The sequence below is a fragment of the Physeter macrocephalus genome, chromosome 12, assembly GCF_002837175.3.
Source record: "Physeter macrocephalus isolate SW-GA chromosome 12, ASM283717v5, whole genome shotgun sequence".
Classification (NCBI taxonomy): domain Eukaryota; kingdom Metazoa; phylum Chordata; class Mammalia; order Artiodactyla; family Physeteridae; genus Physeter; species Physeter macrocephalus.
In genome coordinates, this window is record NC_041225.1 from 78,462,126 (window position 1) to 78,485,001 (window position 22,876).

Here is a 22,876-nt window from a genome sequence, read left to right on the forward strand (position 1 = left end):
TTTTTTTTTTTTTTTTTTTTTTTGTGGTATGCGGGCCTCCCTCTGCTGTGGCCTCTCCCGTTGCGGAGCACAGGCTCCGGACGCGCAGGCCCAGCAGCCATGGCTCATAGGCCCAGCCGCTCCGCGGCATGTGGGATCCTCCCAAGACCGGGACGCGAACCCGGTTCCCCTGCATCTGCAGGCGGACGCGCAACCACTGCGCCACCAGGGAAGCCCCTATTGTTTGTAGTTTTGATGATGGCCATTCTGACTGGTATAAGGTCATACCTCATTGTAGTTTTCATTTGCATTTCTCTAATAATTAGTGATGTTGAGTATCTTTTCATGTGTCTATTGGCCATCTGTATGTCTTCTTTGGAGAAATATCTATTTAGGTCTTCTGCCCATTTTTTGATTGGGTTGTTTTCTTGATATTAAACTGTATGAATGAGCTATTTGTATAATTTGGACATTAATCCCTTGCCGGTAGCATTATGTGCAAATATTTTCTCCCAGTATGCTGGTTGTCTTTTCATTTTTTAAATAGTTTCCTTTGCTGTGCAAAAGCTTTTAAGTTTAATTAGGTGCCACTTGTTTATTTTTGTTTTTACATTCACTGCTCTAGGAGGTGGATTCAAAAGGATATTGCTGCGATTTATGTCAAAGAGTGTTCTGCCTATGTTTTTCTCTAAGAGTTTTATAGTGTCCAGCCTTACATTTAGGACTTTAGTCCATTTTGAGGTGTGTGGGTGTGGGTGTGGGTGTGTGTGTGTGTATGGTGTTAGAAAGTGTTCTAATTTCATTCTTTTCAATGTAGCTGTCTAGTTTTCCCAGCACCACTTACTGAAGAGACTTTCTTTTCTCTCTTGTATATTCTTGCCTGCTGTGTCATAGATTAAGTGGCCATAGGTGGGTGGGCTTATCTCTGGACATTCTATCCTGTTCCATTGATCTATATGTCTGTTTTTGTGCCAGCACCATACTGTTTTGATTACTGTAGCTTTGTAGTATAGTCTGAAGTCAGGGAGCCTGATTCCTCCAGCTCCGCTTTTCTTTCTCAAGATTGCTTTAGCTATTCGTATTTTTTTGTGTTTCCATACAAATTGTAAAAATTTTTTGTTCTAATTCTGTGAAAAATGTTATTGGTAATTTGACAGGGATTGTGTTGAAACTGTAGATTACTTTGGGTACTACAGTCATTTTGACAATGTTGATGCTTCCAATCCAAGAACATGGTATATCTCTCCATCTGTTTGTGTCATCTTTGATTTCTTTCATCAGTATCTTAAAGTTGTCTGAGTACAGGTTTTTTGCCTCCTTAGATAGGTTTATTCCTAGGTATTTTATTTTTTTGATGTGATAAATGGTATTGCTTCCTTAATTTCTCCTGATCTTTTGTTGTTAGCGTATAGGAATGCAAGAGATTTCTGTGTATTAATTTCGTATCCTGCAAGTTTACTGAATTCATTGGTGAGCTCTACTAGTTTTCTGGTAGCACCTTTAGTATTTTTCTGTGTATAGTATCATATCATCTGCAAACAGTGACAGTTTTACTTCTTCTTTTCCAATTTGGATCCCTTTTATTTCTTTTTCTTCTCTGATTGCTGTGGCTAGGACTTCCAAAACTATGTTGAATAAAAGTGGACAGAGTGGGCAACCTTGTCTTGTTCCCGATTTTACAAGGAATGCTTTCAGAATTTCACCATTGAGTAGGATGTTAGCTGTGCGTTTGTCATATATGGCTCTTATTACGCTAAGGTATGTTCCCTCCATACCCACTTTCTGAAGAGTTTTTATCATAAATAGATGTTGAATTTTATCAAAAGCTTTTTCTGCATCTATTGAGATGATCATATTGTTTTTATTCTTCAATTTGGTAATGTGGTGTATCACACTGATTGATTTGTGAATATTGAAAAATCCTTGCATCCCTGGGATAAATCCCACTTGATCAAGGTATATGATCCTTTTAATGTATTGTTGGAGTCAGTTTGCTAGTATTTTGCTGAGGATTTTTGCATCTATGTTCATCAGTGATTCTGGCCTGTAATTTTTTTCATGATATATTTGGTTTCGGTAACAGGGTGATGGTGGCCTCACAGAAAAGGTTTGGAAGTGTTCTGTCCTCTGCAATATTTTAGAATAGTTTCAGAACGATAGGTGTTAACTCTTCTCTAAATGTTTGGTAGAATTCACCTACAAAGCCATCTGGTCCTGGACTTTTGTTTGTTGGGAGTTTTTAAATTACTGATTCAATTTCAGTACTGGTAATTGGTCTGTTCATATTTTCTATTTCTTCCTGGTTTAGTCTTGAGAGATTGTACCTTTCTAAGAATTTGTCCATTTCTTCTAGGCTGTACCAGTTTACTGGCATGTAGTTCTTCATAGTAGTCTCTTATGATCCTTTGTGTTTCCGTGGTGTCTATTGTAACCTCTCCTTTTTCGCTTCTGATTTTATTGATTTGGACCCTCTCCCTTTTTTTCTTGATGAGTCTGTCTAAAGGTTTATCAGTTTTGCATATCGTTTCAAAGAACTAGCTTTTAGTGTCACTGATCTTTTCTATTTTTTTTTTTAGTCTCTATTTCACTTATTTTTGTCCTGACCTTTATGATTTCTTTCCTTCTACTAACTTTGGGTTTTGTTTGTTCTTTCTCTACTTGCTTTAGGAGTGGAGTTTGGTTGTTTACTTGAGATCTTTCTGGTTTCCTGCGGTAAGCTTGTATCACTATAAATTTCCCTCTTAGAACTGCTTTTGCTGCATCCCACAGATTTTAGATCATTGTGTTTTCTTTTTCATTTGCCTCAAAAAATGTCTCATTCCATTTTTTGATTTGCTCTTTGATTTCTTCAGTGATCCAGAAACCAGACCTTATTGAAGAAACTGATAATTCCAGGTTTGCAGCAGGAAATGTACAAGAAACCATGGACCATATTGTTACACCAGACAGAGGGAAGCTACCCAAGACTACTGAGGTCATGATAAGAAGAGGAGCCAACTTGAGGAGACTCCCACTGCCCAAAGTCAAGAATCTGAGCTTTCAAAAGGATAACAATTACAATTTATGAAACCCATTAAGTCAAGTATGTTTAAATCCATGAATTAATAATGCTATTAAAAAAACAAAAACTAATTGGTTACCTTCAGGGAGTGATAGGGAACCAATTCAATCTTGAAAACTAGTAAATAAAAGAAACAGATGCTTATCCTGATTATACTATATGAATCCAGCCACTGGGAAAACAAGTAGGAGATGAGTAGAAGTGTCTCATTATAAAAGTATCGCAATTAATTAAAAAAATAATATCATTAGATATCACCATTTTGCAACCGTCATGAATTACTGGATCTAGGCATTAAGCATCAATAGCTGCCAAAATCAAAAAAAGAGAGACAACCAAAAGAGAGAAAGAGAACCTGACATTATGTGCCTTCTGATTAAAAAGCACTCCTTTGCACACAGTCTTGACAAAACTGACTACTAACTTGCAGAATTTTCAAAAGACAAAGAAACTTGTTGAACCACACCATGATGATGGAACAACAAAATCCAGATTGTGGGACACTGCAGTTTCAACAGATAAATTTTTTTTTTTTTTTTTTTTTTTTTTTTTCTTTTCAGTGGGACACTGCAGTTTCAACAGATAAATTTTTTTTTTTTTTTTTTTTTTTTTTTTCTTTTCAGTACGCTGGCCTCTCACTGTCATGGCCTCTCCCGTTGCGGAGCACAGGCTCCGGACGCGCAGGCTCAGCAGCCATGGCTCACGGGCCCAGCCGCTCCGCGGCATGTGGGATCTTCCCGGACCGGGGCACGAACCCGTGTCCCCTGCATCAGCAGGCGGGCTCTCAATCACTGCGCCACCAGGGAAGCCCTCAACAGATAAATTTTAATGAGAAAAAAAAAAGGGATGGAGTGGGAACTTGCAGATTAAAAGAGAGTTAAAAGACACATTAACGTGTTTTAAATAGATAATATTAAACTACAGTTTTGCAGGATGCACATTTAGGTGATAAAAACTATATGAGAAAATGTGTAAAAGTCACAATAGAGGTTATTTTGGGGCACCAGGAAAGGGTTGAGATCAAAACAGAGTACATGGCGCTATTTCCAGTGCCTGGCAAAGTTCTATTTCTTGACCTGAGTGTGGTTCAGGGGTGTTTCCTTAGTAAAAGCTCATTAAACTATATATTTAGTCTCTGTGGTTTTCCTTAGTGTGCTTTATAATAAAGAGATTAAAAAAAAGAAAAAAATCATCCCTAAAATAGAAAATCTTGGTTATCTGGTTGAAAGCTCACACAGTTCATACATTTCTCTGGAAGAGATGTCTCTTAAATATTTTGGCTTTTCAGTTGAATGCATTTATAATGCTTTCTGAATACTTCTTTTATAAAATTATGCTGTATTAAAAGTTGGTCACATTTTGACTTTCCCATCAGTTGGCTGCTCCTCTAAATCATTGCAAAATTAGTTTTTAATTTTTATGGGAAAAAAGTTACCTTTGTGAGGTTATATTTCCCTAGCCCTGACAACAGGTTTTAAGGTTTAATAGCTCTGCTTATGTGTTTTTGATTAATTTGGTTAAACAAATTCAAGTGACCTTTTCTGAGTAAGATATCTTGAAATTACTGCCATACTCAGAAAGCATTATCAAATCCATACAGTTGAAAAGCTAAAACATCTGCTTGAATACAAAGATAAGGAAAGACTAAGTTGTGTTGTCACCACATTTTTGACAAAGCTAATAAATTAAATAGTTCTATGATGACGGTAATCACCTCTTCCAAATGTAAGTATAAAGAGTGTGAGGAATTTAAGTAAAAATGACTACCATGCTATGTACAATAACCCATACAAACACCATTAAAAACTATTTTAAAATGAATTTTACTGATAAAAAATTTCTTTTTCTTCATGCTACTGTGTATTTTTCAAAACAAATTTTTCCCCCTAGACTACATAAATCTCTCTGTTCTGTGCTTCTAATTAAGATATGTACTGTTGTTTAGAGCTCTGCAGTGTGAAATTAGACCAGCAGTTTTCTAATATCCATAAAATAAATTAAGAAATGTTCCTCCTCTGAAAGACAGATAATTCAGTCACAGAGAGCTTACTTCTATGTTTCCTTTGTTTTCTTTTTTTTTTGCTGCTTGGTAAGCCAATTTTCTACTTGGAATTTACTGTTAACACTCTCATTTGGTTCAGTATGTGGGCTTTATCCTTTCCATGGTCTGTTATGCAAAAAAGATGGCTTAAAAATTTTTTTCCAGTCTGCTGTAAAGCAGTGGTTCTCAACTTGGATGCACATGAGAATCACCTAGGGAACCTGTAAAAGAATACTGATGCCTCCTCCCCCTCTGGAGATTCTGATATAACTGGTCTGGGGGGGCTCCTTTGTAAAAGCTCTGCAGGTGACTGTAATGTGTTGCCAAGGCTAAGAACCACTACTCTAGGATCTTGCCACTGTCCAAATGAAAGCTTACTATCTTTCCTGATTGAAATTGGGTGGGAAATTATTTTTTTTAAGTTCTATCATTTAATAGATGCAAAGATTAAATTTCTTCTCTATGAGGCTGCTTTTTTAGTCTGAATTTTAGGGTTTAAGAGTATATCGTATCTCTTATTCTGAGGATTAGCTCAAGAAGTCTATTGGTCGCTAGTGAAAAAATATTTAAAGACATATGCCTGAATATTATTTTTAAAGACTAGTGGTTTTAGTTCATGTTACCCTAAAAAATGTGCTACAATTCACAGTTAAAGATTACGTCTTCACACACACACAAAGAAACAATTATTTCCCCAGACAGTTCTTCCAAAAGCCATTCACCTTTTGCATATAGAAGTTCACGTGAGGTTCTGAAAAAGAAATCTTTACAAATTTTTCTAACAGTTTAATTTTGATAGACTGATTGAAAGAGCCAAATCCAAGACTAAAGCTACTTGACAAAAAGAATGAATTATATATCTTAATATACTATGATCAAAAAATTAGCTATGCAGTCAGTGGTGAACAATTAAAAATCAGGTGCAAGTATCATATACAACTTCATGAAAATCTATTCAAATACTTAAATAGGATGGATAATTTTCCAAAAATACAAATTAAGGAAAATGACTCAAGGAAAAGATAGAATTCCCAAAAAACAAACAACCCTTGAAAAATGAAATCAATTATAAAAAATCTACCTTCCTCGAAAGACAACACACCCAGGCAGTTTTATATGAGTTTTACCAAACATTCAGTATCATATAATTCCTTTTGGCACTGGTTCAGAGAGGAGAAAAAAGCTAGTCAAATCACTCCATAGGGGTAGTACAACTTTGATATGAAACTTAGAAATGATAGTAAAAAAAGTAAAATTGTGTACCAACCTTGAGCAAATTGTAAATCCTCTTTAAAGTTCCCCCCTATTATCTCTCTAGGTAGAAACAATCATTCCCCACTGGCTCCTCTACAGCTTACACATACTCTATCCACAGCATTATTTAACACTTTAGTGCACTCACACGTTTTCATATTTGTCTCTCATTGGTAGACACTAAGATCCTTGTGGGCAGGGACAGTTTTGTATTTATATCCCCTGGCATGAAATAAAGTGCTTACCCCATGGTCATGCTCAGTAGTTGATGAATGATGCGAAAAGAGAGAGGTAAGGGCCTTTCAGGTAGAAATACCAGTAATTTGCAGAGACAGAAGGTGGAAAATAAAGAAGCAGTGAGTAAACCATTTGGCTAGAACATAGATTTGTATAAAGAAATAACATTGGAAAGGTAAGTCAGGGCCAGTCAGGGGGACCTTTTCAGTGCCGAGGCTAAGTTTAGTTTCAAAATCTACTGAAGGCGTTTAAACATGCAATGGCTAAATCAGATCTCTGCTTCAGAATCCAGATGTGCACTTTTTTGAGCTGCCCAGAACCTATCTGGTTTAAATCCATCATTTTAAAAATTAGAAAACTACAGTCAGAGAGTGTAGGTGATCTACCCAAGGCCAAAGAACATAGTATTAGTTAAAAGCAGGCAGAAGCTGACAGGAAGTAAATTTGATTAAAGGCACACAGTATATGGTCCAACCAACAGGCAAACAGAGGTTTATCCAACTCCGAAGTCCATAAACTAGATGACACCAGGAGATGAAGTACATAGACCATACGTATACCCTTTTTGAACAGTCCTAATTTCAGGTAATAAACTCATTTCAAATAAAGGTAATTTGTGTTATATAAAACTAAAGGCTGATTTATATTATTTTTACTTTTATTATAAAACAGAACATTTAAAAGAATTCTAGTTGGCTTTATTATATTAAGTCATTTTGATTTTTTATTCAGTTAGCTTCTGGACCCAAGATCAATAAAATGGTGGGCATGAACAGGAATTGAATAGGAATAAAGCACTTCTTTATCCTCACAAAATCCATACCTGAAGCATTACAAGTGGTATTAGTTACTACAACAAATTGGAAAAGTTCCAGAAAAAGGTAAAATAATTAAAAAGGACTCTTCGGTCTTAAAAGATAGCCTGTAAATTTATAAAACCAGAAGAGCTAGGTAGGGATAGAGTAAACTTGTACTTGTTCATTATATCTCAGAATACTAATTCTGAAAAATTAAAAAATACTAATTCTGAAAAACTAAAAAACTTAAATCCTAAAAGATAATGGATTTAGAGAAAATACGGGAACATACTATTTTACCCAAGCCAAAAGATCAAAAAAAAACAGGTTGGAGGAGGTTGCTTTTTTTTAAGTTACATTAAAAAAGAAACAGAATTTCATACTCAAAGAGTACTGATACAAGGTGAAAATAGCCATACGTTCGTGATAATGAATGATGATGGAACCACTGTCAGGAATAGATAGGGCAAGATCTTGTCTGCACCTCTTAGATTAACCCTTTTGGTGCTCCTGTCCCAGGCCGGAAACTAGACTGAGAAGGCTGCTCTTCTAAAGCCCTCCTTACAAATCCTTGCCCCAGCCATGGTTTGGCACCACAGAGTCTTGCAGAAAATAGGCATTTGACTAATGTTTGCTACCTAACTGAAGTTTAAAGAAGGTGGTTGATAACATAGCTTCGATAGGCATGAAATCATGAGCAAACAGTAATGACAGTACTAATAATGATAATGACAAGACTCACAAAAGTAATTGAGAGTTTAATATATGTAGTTATTGCTCTAAATGCATGTATTAACTCATTTATCTTCGTTAACTTTATTTTTCAAATAATGAAACCATAGAGGTTAGTAATCTGCTCAAGGACAGAGAGCTAGGTAGTGGCAAAGCTAGGATTTGAACACAGAAGCTTGTGCTATTAATCACTATGTTATTCAGGCAAGTCCTGAAACTGTGTATTCTCCAGATGTGATACTTTAAAGGATCCCGTTTCATATGTAATTTTCTTTGTTGAATATTTGGAAAATAAATTATATGTTTTAAAAAGTATTCACACTTATTTCAGAATAGAAAACTAATAATCCTATTTTATTTTCTCTTCAATAAAATGTATAGATTTGCTTTAGATTTACCTCCAGTCTTCCGTGAGCATAACCCAGGAGCAGCAGATTGGCTCTGTCTTTCTCAGAAGAAATGGGGGCCCAAGGCCAAGCATCATCACTGACCAGTGGCCACCAGCAAACAACTATATCTTGAACATAATTGATAGCTAGACGACGCTGTGTTGTCCTGTTTACTGGGCCAGGGATTTCATAATAGGAAATCTAATGGTAAAAAAAAAAAAAAAAAAACAGACAAAGGGCCAAGCATCATCACTGACCAGTGGCCACCAGCAAACAACTATATCTTGAACATAATTGATAGCTAGACGACGCTGTGTTGTCCTGTTTACTGGGCCAGGGATTTCATAATAGGAAATCTAATGGTAAAAAAAAAAAAAAAAAAAGCAGACAAGGATCATTTTTTAAATGCAAAACCCTCAAAGTATTGCAGAAATTAAAGCATCTGTAAATGTAGATAAATGCAAGTAAATATGCATGTTAAACATGTGCTTAAGGAGGTGTCAGAATTTACCAAATTCTTTTGACACATATATAAAAAAGACATATGTTCAAAATTCTCCCCATTTTTAGCAGAGGAAAGGAAAAGGAGAAATGTGAGTTAGGGAGGAATTGGCCGTAGCAATCCCAATCAATACCAAAATGTACAGTCATGGTTGCTTGACAGCATCGACCTACACACAGGATTTAAGACCGGCTATATTAAATGACAAGTTCAGTACTGCTGACCAAGAGTGTCTGACTACTGTTTAAGACATAACACGTTAACAATGACTGAATGACCGACAACAATAAAAGGAAAAACAACTTGAGGCAAATATCACTTTAAAGAATATATGAGACATATACACAAAAATTCTGCATAAAGGGATAAGTCACAGCATCATGCTGCATAAAAGTTTATGCAGCTTCTGAGAATTATGCTTTTCTTTCTTAGGATGGATTTGTAGAATTTATTATTCAAACTATGTTATTTTGGAACATGGTTATTTGAAAACATAAGCACGGCACCATCTGGGTGACACATGCCAAGGAAATATAGATTGCACCGTATTTCTGCTTAAGGAATTAATGGAAGGTTGATAGCTTGGAAGCCAAAAAAAAAAAAAAAAAAAAACTATCTTGCCATTGCTGGTCAGCAATAATCGAACCACTTTCTGGGGATTAAGCGCATGGCTAAGCCTACTGGACCAGACACTAGCAAAGGGCAGGGGGTCTTCTTATCAGAGAAATGCTTCTGGAGCCAGTCTCACTACATGACAGATTGCTTTCATATTCCTGTCTGCAAGGCAACAAAGGATGGCAGTAATGCGATAATGCCAGAGTGCAATGGGTGTTAAGAACCCGTTGCATTTATGTATTGTATTTAGTAAATAATCAGGCTCATCCAAATTGTGATCTCACCACTCAACCAAGGCCATTAAAATCAAGGTTAATGCTTTAATAATCCTCTGCTATTTTTTTTTAATATGGTCAAAAGGAACCCTTTTCTATTTGCATGCCCATAATATTATTGACCTCTTCATCCTCTGAATGCACATCAAAAGGAACTGAAATCAAAGTAATTACCAATGTTGTTCTCTCATGGTAAACATTTAACTCCTTGCACTGTCCCTGTCCCTTCACTGTTAAATAAATTGAATTGGATTTTTAAAATGTAGACAGGATAACTCGTTAAAGGTCAACACTTTCTGGATATTTCCCCTGCATTTTTCTTTGCCAAAATTGTTTCAATCTTAAAGAATTAAATTATGGTACAGCTGTAAAGAAAAGCAGAATTATAGTACTCTACACTATTTCCTTGTTTTAAAATCCAAATGGGCAATGACAGACAACACAGATGTACTTTATGCTTTGAAGTGCAAATTCTTATATTTAAGCTCTCAATATCACTATTTTAACTAGCTATCTTCTTAAGAGAAATACCACAATGGAATTGCTAAGTCCTTAAAAATATACCTACATTATTTTGATGTCCTACCTGCCATGTAAACATGTTACTTAAGAATTTCTAGATGAGAACTGGCACTTTCAATCCTCACATAATGCAAATCATATATGTTATCTGAAATTTCATGTTTGCTATAAGTATTAATGGCATCAGTGTTCTATCACGATGGTCAAGAAGGCAAGTGAAATGAGTAAGTTTCTTAAAACATCATTGGAAGGATTGGCAGTTTTTACTAAGTATTTAAATACCTATATTTAAAATACTGAACCAGAAAATGAAATCCATGGGTTTTCCAAAGGGAAGCAGGCTACTTCTCTAATGTAAAGAAATGACATGGAGTGCTCATGGAGTGCTTAATTTCTCAAAGTTAAAGGCAGAATGAATAAACAAATAAGTAACTCCCTTATTCAAGGTATAGGGCCCATATACTCGGTCTATTTTTCACATCTTTTCATCAGAAAAGATGATATCCTGACAGTTTCTCTCTGCTCTCATTAACGGGGAGCTAATATTCTTCAGCTGAGAAGACTGCCAAATTATCCACCACACCTAAGATGGAGAAACTAGTCATACAAAATTTTATATAAATGCATTAAAAACAGTTACTTTAATAGTTTGAGGTAATGCATACTGGTGCATTTTAAAGACCAGTATTAGTAAATAAACAACATTTTAAGTAAATCTACAGTTAGCCATTCTGGAAAATAATATCCCATTAAGAATGCTAAACCAATTTTTTTTTTAGCTAAACAAAATATAATATATGAATACCACTGATTTTCAGTTTAAAATAATCAATATTATACAAAGTGTTATAGAAGCTCCACAAAGTTGGCAGACAAAACCAAATTTTAGTTTATTACCACAATGAAACACTTATTTAATGTATTTTATCCCATGTTAAAAATCTTTTTTATAGGAGTAGATTTTTCCACTAAATAAAATTAAATCCTCCCATACCACCACCACCTCAGTCACAATAAGAAATAATGCAAAAGGGCAAAAGGTTAGGTTAAATACTACTTTTCAAACACACCCACAAAGTTGACTTTTAAGAATCTTTGCCCTTGTTATAGACACTCTAGGAATGGTGTAAGTGTGCATCTTGTTTAAGGAAGCTGTATATCAGCCCCGTTCCCAGTGAACTGTCTCAAATCCACGTCACAGAGGCTGGATCAATCTTGCAAACACAAGTCATTGCTGAAAAGAGGCCTTGAACTGAAACAGCCTGGAAAATGTATTAGATACTCATCCTACCAGAGAGTATGCCTTCCAAGCAGTTAAAATGTAATGTGGCAAAACTTAAATTAAATACACCATTTAAAATAAAAATCCTGCCTTAACAGATGTAAGGTCCCTGATACAAGGAAACAAATTACCTGGAGTTACTGAAGGGAGAGATACTAACACAGGAAGGAGATTTCTTTTTGCATTTTTCTCCACAGTTAGAGTTGGGTGTGGGGGGCGGGGGAGTCTTCCCACTCTTCGTTTATTACACATTTCTATTAACCTTTGAAAGTGCCTTCTTCTTTCTTTCTTTTCTTGTGAAATGGAAGCCAGAGCAGCTATCCTTGCCTAGAAGGATGATACGGGGTCTTAGGGGAAAATGAGAATGGTGTATATACTACCACTAGCAAGAAAACCATTTTCGAATGTGTAACTTGCCTCTATTATCTGTCTCTGACTTCCGTAAGTACTATATAAATTACTCCAAGCATGCCACTGTTAGACCCCCATAATGAGAGTAAAAAAGAAAACTCTGGATGGCCACTGTTTCTAGTTGATCAAGATTAATCTTATAATAACTCTGGTTTTTCTGAAATCTGGAATCATTCAATAAAAACAAGCATAACATCAACTCATGTGATACTCTAGCATACCTTAATAATTAACAATATGACTATATAAAATGAAATCTCTACCTTATAATCCAAGGCTGAGAGTTTTTCCAGTCTTTTGTTTATATCAGGAGAACCCGTCTTCTTGGTAAACTGAATAAAACATAGTTTGCTTTGTGCCAAAAATGATAAGATGATAAAGCTGTCTGTGAGAAGAGCTTAAAAAAAAAGATTTGATAATACTAGCAAATACTAAGTTAGAATAAAATAATAAAGAATTAACAGTTTCTTCCACTGAAATGTTACAAAAAACTATTTTCAAAAGATAAATGAATATTAATTGAAATAACTAAAGTCTCCTAAATACCATTATGACATTTTACAAAGATAGTAAAGATACTGGGAATAAACAACAATCATCAATCTAATCATGCATGGATTTGATACTTTTTCTTTTTTCCAGAGACCATTGCAATATACACTGATGTTTGGGGACAACCTCCAAATGAGATGTATTTGGAATAGGGCTAAGAAAAGCATAAAATAAAGACCGTTTCACATCTGAATGTAAAGATTAAAACATTTACTTTTATTTGTGCTTAGCCTTTAATCCTGTGTTTATATGATATAAACCATCTGAAAATAAACTGGATTTATTAGGGGATACAGATCAGTGTTCTCCACCAATTTTTAAAAAAATTTTTCATCAATGAATCTTCTTTCTGAGGGTATACTAGTTGAATGAAATAAAGCATATTATATCCAATACACACACTATATAAAATAATATTTGATAATGAAGAGTAGCAAAAATATTTCTACAGCTTTATTTTTAGAGCACACAGGTAGATAATTAATATTCATAGGTTACATAAAGGGCCATTAATGTTATAAAAATTGTTGATAAAAACATATAGTAGGAATTTGAGAAATGTTTTATATTGTTCCCAGCATAAAGAAATTACTGAATGTTTTATATATTTTTCTTTACTTCCATACCCTGACTGTGCAAGCAGTAACCAACAGTATATCTACACAATTACAGGAGAATCTGGAGAACTGCCAAGAAATCACATTGTTATCATGGTCTCATGAGAGTGTATCATTTGTGGTATAAATAAAAGAAACAAGTGAAAAAAGATATCTCAGCGACATGAATAGTGTTGGAAGTCTCCTTTTAATTCTTATGGAGGAGAATCAATATGACAAAATCATCACAGCCACTATTTTATTTGCAGTGTCAATGAAGGGGTCAATTATTAGACATATGAAAATGGAACCTCTTCCATAGGGAAGCTTCCTTAGCACCATGATCCTATAAGGAAAAGGAAATGGCACACTTATAACCCTAACCCCAGCTTTCATTATCAGGAATATGGCTAATGATAGCCATCCTGCAGAGTGCTTTTCTCTATGAAATTGTGTCTGATTTATTCAGAGACAGCTAGTGAGCACACACACAGCAGAAGGAAGGTTTCTGTAATCTCACCTCTGTCCTTTCCTTTAGATCACACTTTCCTTTGATTATTCAATTTAAGATACTGACAATTTTCAATCTCTAATGATAATGCAATCTGTTTCTTAGACCATTTTTTTTTACCTTGAATTAAAGAACATAATCTTAAAACTTCAGGAGTCAGCACACTGTAGTGCAAAGAAAATGGGTTTTGCAACCAGAACCTGGGTTCAAATCTCAACCCAGTCATTTCTGGGCTAGTCCTTAGTATCTCATTGGTGGTCATGTTCCTTAGTATTTCAGCTTCAATTTCCTTCTCCATAAAATGGAAATAACTGTACCTTATAAGGAATAGTTTTTTTAATTAAATGATATACGTAGGTTAGCACAGCATAGAGCCTTTTAGGGATTAATAAATGTCAGTACCCTACTTTTTCAATTACTGGCTTAAAGTCTTTTTTTATGTGCTTTGTAGCAATTATGTACTGATTGTGGTATCACTTAATGGGATTCAGATTTATCTAGTATATTTAGCGCATCGGCAGGCGGACGCGCAACCGCTGCGCCACCAGGGAAGCCCAAGCATTGACTTTTGATATTTATAAATACTGCCCAACTCTCTCAAAAGTTAGTATTCACAGACTTTGGTAACAGAGAATCTTCCTAACAGCCAAAGCACAAGTTTTGTTTTTGCTTTTGTTTTTTTACTGGTGGCTGTGTTGACAAATTTGGGTTATTATTCAAAATTCATGTGAAAATGAAAAATATTTGAAATGTCAACACACCAAAAAAAATAAACACCTCTTTTGAAAATACGTTCACATTTTTTTAAGCAAAGAGTGAAAAATACTCAAGGATATGAGCCTAACACTTCACAAAAACTTTGATATTAAATATTAGTCAAAACTTGTATGGGTCCCAGGGGTTGTAACTATGCTATTACAAGCAATTACTTGTGTTTTCAAGTCCCCAGTGGTAATAATTAGTCTACCTGTTGACACACTATTTCTCCTGCCCCACTGTTAATGTAGGCAATTGATTTGCACATGGGGGTAATTACCATCACTGATGGTGTCTGAGATGAGCTTCCCCACCAGGCTTCTGTCAATCACCACTTTCTCCAGCTGCGGCCCGGAAAGGCTTAAGGACACCAGCACACCTGAACCAAAGAGAAGCTAAAACCAGGGAAAGGGGGAGAGGGGGAGGGAGATATACTGAGAATTAGAATCTTTTAAAAATCTCTCCCTAAATGCACAACTTATACAGATATTTACGTGTGCATCTACACCATGGAATTATAAAGAGCTTTTCTTCTTCGAAAAACAATCACTGACATTCTGAGTAAAAAGATACAGGTGGTTAAATGATGCAACACAATAAGGGCACTGATTAGTGCTATATGCAGAAACTGAATTTAGTCCATGTTTATTAGAAGTGTAATCTTCTAAATACTTAGAAAATAACCGTGTGGAAAAAAACTGCTTTGCACTGCATTCAGAAATGTGATGTGTCTTAAACTGAAATGTTTTCAAAGATTACTATTTATATCAGAAATTAAAAGATTTCGTAAGCTTTGAATAATCAATGCTACACATTAAATAGAGAAAAGACGCCATCATTACAATATTAACAGCAAGTATTACAATTTATTTGGAATTTAAACCGCACTTCTACAAATAAAGACCTTGTCTAAAATATTAAAATACATGTAAATCAAGGCAATTAAAGTAAAATGTTAAATGTTAAAATTCATAAATAAATACCACATACCAGAAATAGCTTCTCAAGGAGAGATAAAGTATGCAGGCTTTATTAATATTAGCGTTCACCCAACCACCCAACAAAAGATGTCTGGATATCACCATTATGGTTTTATACTGCTCCTTTCCATTTGTGGCAGCATAATTCATGCATCTCCAAATGTTTAAAACTTCTGAAAGGACTATGCATATGTGTATGCTTGTTATCTATGAGATTATGAAATATCAACATTGGAAGAAATTGTTTCACCTTCAGGGCAGCAGACTCAAAGCAGATGAATCATGGAATAGCATATGGTATAGAAAGAAAAAAACCAATTGTCAGTAAACTAATCATGAACATGCCAGCCAAACCCAAAGACAACTATGATTTTAAACAAAACAGGGGACTTCCCCACCTACCTAAGCATCATGTCCCAGCTAGAGAGGATGATTCTGTGACAAGACATATTGTGACATGTGTGAGAGATGAGCAGCATCAGGGACCAGGTTAATAAAAAAAAAAAAGACCATTACTCCCCTATGGTCTAACAGATTCCAGGCACATGAATCAGAAAAGAAACTGAAGGGTCCCACATGACTTAATGAATTGTCCATTTCATGTTAATACCCCCAAAGCGGGTGGAGGGCAGGGAAAGGAGAATTTAATCAACTTTATTGGTCTGGGAGACTAAGAAGAGAAGGCACATTTGTTCCAAGAATTTCAAAATACTTCACAAATTAATTAATCTCTACTGAATTATGAATTACATCCAGCCCTGCCATATACCTTGATGACAAACACTGATAGTTCCCTTTTAGGGAATTCCCCCATAACAATATAACATATTATATTATGTAACATATTATATAAAAATATAATGTGGTCTTTACTCCCTACATCCTCCCTTCTCAGACAGGGAATTTTAGGGTTATCTTTCATATCTAGTTCTCCCCCTTGTAATAGCTTTTTTCTCCTTTCCTCATTTATTCAAAGCACCTCAAATATCTGTCCTTTTCTATTTATTTTTATCTACTAAAACTTTATACCTATACTCTTAAGCACCTCTTTTCTTCATTATCCACTGATTACTAGCTCCTTATGGATACTAGCTAGGCCACTTTTATCTTTGTATCTTCAGTGCCTAGAACAATGCCAGGCACATAGGAGGTGCTAACTAAACGTTTAGAGAAAGAATCATAATTAACATCATAGGATCAAATAATTCATAGTTAGAAGGAAACCTGGTCTAATCTTCCACTCCCACATGACATGGAAGTTCCTCTGCAGCATCCCTACAAGCATCCTTCAAGCATCCAGCCCATGCTTGAAAACTGCCAGTGACCAGAAGCTTATTATCTTACAGGAAAGCTGTTCTACCACAGAAAACTTCTAATCAATTTAAAGATCATTCTTTCATTTTTTTCATTCAACAGAAACTGAATGTTGATTATATGCCAAACACTAAATTAAATTTAGCGGCTCAAAAGTGAATCAAATATAACCCTTAAAATAGGTTAAATATAGGTTGGTAAAGAGAGGTAGAGATATAAGCAAGTAAGTGTAATAAAGTGTTACTGGTCCTATTATAAGAATACATACTGGGTAGACTGAGGGGACTGAGAAGAGGTGGCGATGCTTGAGCTTGAGATGAAGGCTAACACCACCTTCTAAGAACTTCTACAGCAGCCCCAGTTTCTCTTCAATAGTGCTCTTTTTAAATATTAAAAGATAATAACATAGTGGTTAAGAACATGGACTCAAATCAAAATGAAATCAGCACTGGCTCTACCTCTTACTAGCTGTGTGACCTTGAGGGAGTTACTTAACTTCTGTAACTTCATTTCCTCCTCTGAGACGAGATATAATAATATCTACTTCATAGGATGAGGATTAAATTACTATTTACAAACAGTATTTAGAGTAATGTCTGGCACATAGTAAATGTCTGTAATTATAATTATTGTTATTATTATTCAAACATTACTCATATGCTTTCACTATACCATTTACCATCTCTGAACACATTCCTCTGTCTTTTTTAAAATCTTGTGCCCAGACTGGGCTCGATGTTAGATATGGAATACTAGACTCCAGGTGAGTTATAACCACTACAATCTTTTGTCACCTTTCCTATTTGCTCTGATTTAACAAGGATACTGTCTCCAAGATATGTGCAAGTTCTTTCAGAACTTTGGAATTTAATTTGTCCAAGTCCCAAATTTGTTGTCCCTTATTTTGTGCTCTCACCACAATTATCAAGAACTAACCCTCATCTCCTAATAGAAATTGCTTTTTCTATGTATGAGCACTTGTTATGTTATAAAATTAATTCTAAAAGACCACTTTTGTTGGATGGAGATGGAAGTGCAACTGTGATAGTATGTAAAAAAGGGAACTTAAGCTGGAAAGGATTTGAAGGGGAAGCGTCAAGGCGTAGCAGGAAAGCATACATACATCAGTAGATAACTGATATACACATGGAGATAGGAGCAATGATTTGGGGACTGTGGATCCTGCTCACTGAGCTTGGGCACTCCTTCAGAATCTTTCTCAAAGGATGGGTGCAGCCACTAATGCATTCACTCATTCATTCCACAAATGAATACTTAGTATTTTGTATGAGCCAGGCCCTGTTCTAGGTGCTGAAGATACAGCATTGAACAAAACAGACAATGCCCTTGCCCTATCTCCCTTCAGGAAGCTTGCATTTGAGTGTGGACACAGAGAACAAAAAATAGTTTTAAAATAATGTCAGAAAGCAATAAGAACTACAGAGAAAAATAAAGCACAATACGGATGGAGGCTTTAGGAGGATGCTGTTTTAAGTAAATGACTAATAAAGAGAAGTAAAAAGGCCTCTCTGAGGAGATGACATTTGAGTACAGATCCAAATGAAGTGAAAGAACAAGTGATATGATTATTTGGAGAAAGGGAGTTTGAGGCAGAGAACAGCAAATGCAAAAACTCTGAGGTTAGAATGTGCCTGGGACAACTGAGGAAAGGTAGGCCAGTGTGGCTTGTGGTGAGTGAGTGAGAGGGATATTCAGAGGATGAAATTAGTGAGGTAGTCAGGGGCCAGGTTACACTGGACGTTTCTGATGAGAAGCCATAGGGTTTTAAGCAGCAGAGAATTATAATTTATGTATTAAAGAGGGATCAGGGCAAGAGTAAAAGCAAGGAGACCATTAGGAGGCTATTGCAGTGGTCCGGGTGAGAGAAGACGATGGCTTGAACTAGAATGGCAATGCTAGAGGAAACAGTATGTCGATAGATCTGAGACATATTTTAAGGGGGACTTGCTGAAGAATTGGATGTGGCATACAAGAGAAAAACTCCAAGGTTTTTGGGCTGAGCAACTACGTTTACCGAGATAGGAAACACTTGAGGAGAAGTAAATTTAGCTTGGGGGAATCGAGGGTTTGGTGTGGACATGTTAAGTTTAAGGTGTCTATGGACATATAAGTAGAGACATCAAGTAGTCTGAAGTTCAGGGTTAAGTGGTGGCTGGAGATTATATTTGGGAGTCATCAACAATGTAAAGGTAGTGTTTAAAGTCATGGAACTGAATAAGCTCTCCTTAAAAAATGAGTGGAGAGATCATAAGGGTGGGGCCCTAATCTAATTTGACTGGTGTTCTTATAAGAGGAAGAGACACCAGACGGCTCTCTCTTTCCATGTGCACACACAGAGAAAAGGCCATATGACAATGAAGTAAGAAGATGGCTGTTTACAAGTAAGGCAGAGAGGCCTCACCAGAAACCAACCCTCACAGCACCTTGGTCTTAAGACTTCTAGCTTCTAGAACTGTGAGAAAATAAATTTCTGTTGCTTAAGAAGAAAAAAAAAAAAGTGGAAAGAAAGAGGTCCAAGGTCTGAGTTCTGGGACATTCCAATCTTTAGAGGTGTTAAAAGATAAGGTTAGTCCTCTATTGACACCTAGTTTGGGTACTCATTAGGATCAAAGTATGTCCAGCATTTCAGATTTCCAAATGTCTTGTGTCCTAGCAGTATCCCTAACACCAGATTTTGGAATAAGAAGGTATAAACAAATTAATAAATTAATTAATGCATTTTTATAAAACAACCTGTGGGGAAGCATAAGGTTTCCAAGTACTGGTGCCAAAGATATTCCTGGATATAGTAATGGAGATAACCAGAATTAGGGGGAAAAAAATAGTCTGAATCTCAGGAAAAGAATATTCTAGCCCAGACAGGAAAGTATCTCCACCTGTTTCCCCAAAAAGTTAGTTCTTAAGCTCTCCAAAATGGAAAAAGCCTATGTAAGATTTGGCAGGACAAGAAGGAAAAAGGGCACCAAGATACTGTCCTATTCCACTACAAGGAACTGGAGAATTCAACAGCTCAGAAAATGAAAAAGAGCAGACAAAGAAGCAAAGGGAGACACCTCCAGAGCACATTTGAGTTTGAGAAGAGAGCCACAGGATGAATAAATGAGAGGGCCCATGGGATTTCCCAACATTGTTCCAATTTTAATGTCGTTCCTTATACAGAAGACAACTAAGGCAAAATAGGAACTGAAACTTTTCCTTTTCTCCGATACCCTGTCAGACAGGAAGTATCTTCCTTGCTAGTTCTGCTCTGACCATGTTTCTTCCTATTGCTTTTATAATTTTTTCCTTCTCATTTTCTTCAATAAGCTCATACCAGAGAGGTGTGCTTTCTCTTTAAGAAACTAAGAAATGATTCCCATGATATTCAGATGGTTCTTCAAATTGGTTTCTCTTAACCTTATGTTGAATACTTAATTAGAAGTGAAATGGAACTGGGAAAAGAGAAAATTTTACCAGATGACATCATTAAGCAAAACAAAACTTAAGCAACCACAAGAATCCGAGTTTCATTCACTCAGTAGATCAAAAATATGTGAGTGCCTCCTATATATGCCAAATATACAGAAGGGGATACAATGGTGAATGATGCAGGCATGTATTGGTAGAATATGCGTAGAATACGGCGGAAAATCTCATCTCAGAGAAGTGGAGATTTTGGTTAAGACAGATGACTGCTTCCTAGAAGAGGCAGTTTAGTAGCAATAAAGAAGAGAAATATTACATCATACATCATGTATTGACCAATACATCATGGTCTCAAGTATTGAAGAACTGGTGCAGTAAATAACTGTGAATGAGCTATTTTATAATGGTGATCGCAGCAATTTAATTGAATTCAGTATTCTCACTGGTTAAGGAAACTCCCCCCCAAATCATGTGATTATTATCACATCTGGGGAGAAGTGAAAAGTAAAGGCATGCAGGATCAGTACTAGAAATCAACACTGGGTGATAGGTTCAATCCATCATTTGAGAGGTAAGTCAGGGACAGGCAGCCAAGACTGATCCCATGAAATCAGGAGGTGTGGGAGACAGCAGGTACTAAACACTACAATCCAGAGAGGCAACAAAGTATTATGACCCTTGGAGTGAATTCTAGGGTTGAAGCAAATATTTAAAGTATCAATATTATAAACCATTCCTCTGGAGGCCCAATGAATTTGCATCAGGATGAGACCCAATACCTCCCTCAACCCTGCCCCCCAATCCAATCCATGGGATAAATTCTGGAGAAACTCAGAACTATAGACAGACAAACAATTTTACATTGAGGAAATCTATAATGAAAGGTAGGGTCATTGATAACAGATAACCTGCTGGAAGAGAGATAACATGTTTTCTGTAATTTATTCCTTCATTCAGCAAACATTACTGAGTACAGAGGGAAATCATGCCTGACTAATCCATTAAAGTAGAGAGACAAAAGTGAATGTAGTTAAGACAAGAATAAGAAAAAAAATTTAATTGACTCACTATAGGGAATTGACTAAGGAAAAGAAACAAAAGGACAAGAAACAAACAGGTATTTTTTTCTAGATAGAGAAGTGCTAACAATGGGGTTTCCCAAAGATTTCTGTGATGTTTTTCAACATATGGAACAGATACATTCCTGGAAACTTGCCTGCTAAATCTATTTCAAATTACAAAATCTCATTTTCTCACTTATTCTCATTATAAAATGAGTGATGCTATATTTTAATCCCTAATGTAATTTTAAATCCAGCTCTTTTATATATATGTATATATATAAAATAATTACATAAAATAAGTGATTGTTCTTAGAAAATACAATATTTTATGAAATGCACAAAAGAATATGGTACAAAAGTAAATCTTGTATTTGCCAGTAGTTTTAAGGATCTAAAGGATAAAAACAGTGGTAAGTGAACAGGACAGCACATTACTTTTGTACAAAATCTTATAATTTACAGAGGATTTTAATACACACCATCTCTATAATTCATATGAAATGCCAGTACAACTCTGGTACATAGTAAGTACGTAAGTTAAAAAATAATAGTAACAAGGTTAATCCTCATACTAATTCACAATCAGAAGGGTAAAGCAACTAACTGAAGGTCTCATAATTAGTGGAGAAGTAGAGACCAAGACATAGGACAAATCCTATGTCCCCCCCAACCAGCCCGCTTACGAACTAATATCCTTTAACTCTCACTCAGTTGATTTCCATGCAGTAGCCCACCTGGTTTTCTTCTCTCCAGCTCCTTCTTCAACCTAAACCAGCTTCCCTCTAAACCAGTGGTTCTCAAGTGTGGGGATCATTTTGGCCAGCAGGGGACATTTGGCAATGTCTGGAGACACTGTGGTTGTTGCACCTGTATATGTTAGCCAGTTCCATGGAGGCTCACCTGAACAAAGCACCTGTAAATGAGTTGCTGTGGAGGCAAAGGTGTTTTCCATGTCTCCAACAAGCAGATGATTTGGAAGCTTCTCAAAATCTAATCAACACTTTTCTCATAAAGAAAAGGTAACAAATGAGGACCAGGTCAGATATTTTAAATGGAGTGGTGGGCAGTGCACAGTTCAGATCAGAGCCTGGAGGAAGCCTGTACCAAATGTCTGTAACTCTGTTCAGGGATATGACTCTGATAACTAATGCCAGTTGTTAAGAAAGAAAAAGCCCAAGGGCAAGTCAAAGCCCTAACCATAGCCTGATAGAAATATCCTGTAAGAACACCTCTTTGCTTTTGTTCTAATTCTCAGCTCACCAAACAGCCTTCTTACCTATAATTTAGTCCCTTGAGTAATTCATCAATCAGGTGGGGGGCACTGAAGCTATGAATATATATTTGATAACCCAGGAGTTCAGAGTAGAAAGGAGAGGGCTTAGAATGAAGCCTTGAAGAACCTTAACATTCAAGGACAGGGGAAAGAAGCATAGGCCTGAAAAGGACACAGAGAAGAACGCTGGAGAGGTAGGAAGAATATTAGAAGAGCAAAGTGTCATCGAGAACTAACAGAAAAAAGTATTTCAAGAACACTGGAGGGCTTCCCTGGTGGCGCAGTGGTTGCGCGTCCGCCTGCCGAT

General features: G+C 36.0%; 1 protein-coding gene across 1 annotated transcript in view; it reads right to left on the minus strand.

Moving 5' to 3' along the window:
- WDPCP (WD repeat containing planar cell polarity effector) overlaps positions 1-22,876 on the minus strand; it is a 460,096-nt gene that overhangs the window by 293,184 nt on the left and 144,036 nt on the right. The window contains exons 8-10 of the mRNA XM_055088850.1: positions 14,793-14,907; positions 12,361-12,494; positions 8,500-8,691 (exon numbers count right to left, since the gene is read on the minus strand). Coding sequence (XP_054944825.1) covers positions 8,500-8,691; positions 12,361-12,494; positions 14,793-14,907 — 441 coding nt within the window. The remainder of the gene's footprint in view (positions 1-8,499; positions 8,692-12,360; positions 12,495-14,792; positions 14,908-22,876) is intronic.